General features: G+C 42.7%; 1 protein-coding gene across 5 annotated transcripts in view; it reads left to right on the top strand.

Annotated features, from left to right (window-relative positions):
* The window catches only part of MTR (5-methyltetrahydrofolate-homocysteine methyltransferase), an 88,045-nt gene that overhangs the window by 52,064 nt on the left and 34,493 nt on the right, over positions 1-1,488 (top strand). For all 5 annotated transcript variants that reach the window (XM_019527151.1, XM_019527150.1, XM_019527149.1 and 2 more), the window contains exons 17-18: positions 1,111-1,227; positions 1,308-1,448. In XM_019527151.1, coding sequence (XP_019382696.1) covers positions 1,111-1,227; positions 1,308-1,448 — 258 coding nt within the window. The remainder of the gene's footprint in view (positions 1-1,110; positions 1,228-1,307; positions 1,449-1,488) is intronic.

Genomic DNA, 1,488 nt, shown 5'->3' with positions numbered 1-1,488 from the left:
TTTTTTAAAAAAAAAAAAAAAAAAAAAAAAAAAAAGCTGGGGGGCAAATGTTGAATTGGGACTTTGCCAAAACATAGGATTGGCAGGCACGTTTGGAGTCTGAGACTAGCTCCCTGCTGTTGCAGGCCACTGTCTCATGTCTGTGGTAAACAGCTCAAACTCCATCTTAAGGTGTTTGCATGTTGGATCCTTCTTTACTGCGTTTTAGCCAATTTATTTTTTCTCCTTTTTGTTGTAAAGCAGAAGCTGTTAAACTTTTTTCAGAGTGTGAGCCCCATCTCAAAAGGCCAGCCGTCTATTACAGCAGCTCCGTTCCCATTTGCTTTAAAGTCTCCTTCTTTTTCCAGTCACTCGTTCACTGTAGTACCTGTCTTTTTTTGTAGACTTCTTGGGAAGCTTTGCCTGTGTGCACCTAGGCTGACTCTGAGGCCCCCTCTACTCATTGCATGTATTATGTATGCAGTTGCCTGGTTAATTGCACAATTAATTTAGACTGGCTACATGTGCATATTAACTTTGGCATCTTAGAAAAGGCCAACCAGCTATAAAGTTATTGCTAGAAAATATGTAATAACTTTTATAGCTGGTTTCTATCCAGCTTTAATTTACACATGTAACCTGGCTCTTGTCAGCTGATTGGAACTCCCAGGTGTGGGGGCCCATGTTTACCCCTGAGCCTGGGAGCTCCCAGCTGAGGGGGTTCCCGGATATGGGAACTTGCTTCTTGCTGGTGCAGGGTGAAGCCAGGATTGGGTTCCTCTTGCACCAGCAATCAGGTGCAATGGGATCTAATTCAGAATCCCACAATCACATCTGCCATGCACGTGTGGCATGGACGGAGGTGCGATTGTGTAGATTGCTCAGCTATTACATCCCGTTGTGCCTTTACCTGCATGTGTAGAAAGAGCCTTAGTTTCTTAACTGTGTGGAGGAGTCTGGTTAACTGTGGAAGTGACTTGAACCAATGAGAGAAACTGAATTATTGTTGTCCCATGAATTTCTGGCACTCAGCAACCCAAGTGCACAGTGCTTGGTGTATAATTTGTGCCCTCTCTTTGAAAACTGTTTTGGTAAATTTTGAGCTTGCTGAAGTTTTCGTTCTGTTGCTAGGAAACATTGCCGGGAGCCAGAGTTAGTGGAGGCCTTTCCAATCTGTCCTTCTCCTTTCGGGGGATGGATGCCATTCGAGAAGCAATGCATGGAGTTTTCCTTTATCATGCAATTAAGGTATGTGCTTTCTGTTGGTGTTACTTGTGCTCTGCAGTCTTGTGGTCTTTTATTCATAAAAATCTGGGGGTTTCTTTCAGTATGGCATGGACATGGGAATAGTGAATGCAGGGAATCTTCCAGTATATGACGATATCCCTAAGGATCTTCTAACTTTGTGTGAAAATCTTATCTGGAATAAAGACCCAGATGGCACAGAGAAGCTATTGCGTTATGCCCAGGTAACTTTTAATTTTCTGTCTTCTTTTTTTTTTTTTTTTT

The sequence above is a fragment of the Gavialis gangeticus genome, unplaced genomic scaffold, assembly GCF_001723915.1.
Source record: "Gavialis gangeticus isolate Ggan-Ray unplaced genomic scaffold, GavGan_comp1, whole genome shotgun sequence".
NCBI classification, from domain to species: Eukaryota; Metazoa; Chordata; order Crocodylia; family Gavialidae; genus Gavialis; species Gavialis gangeticus.
This window is presented reverse-complemented; position numbering and strand designations above follow the sequence as displayed.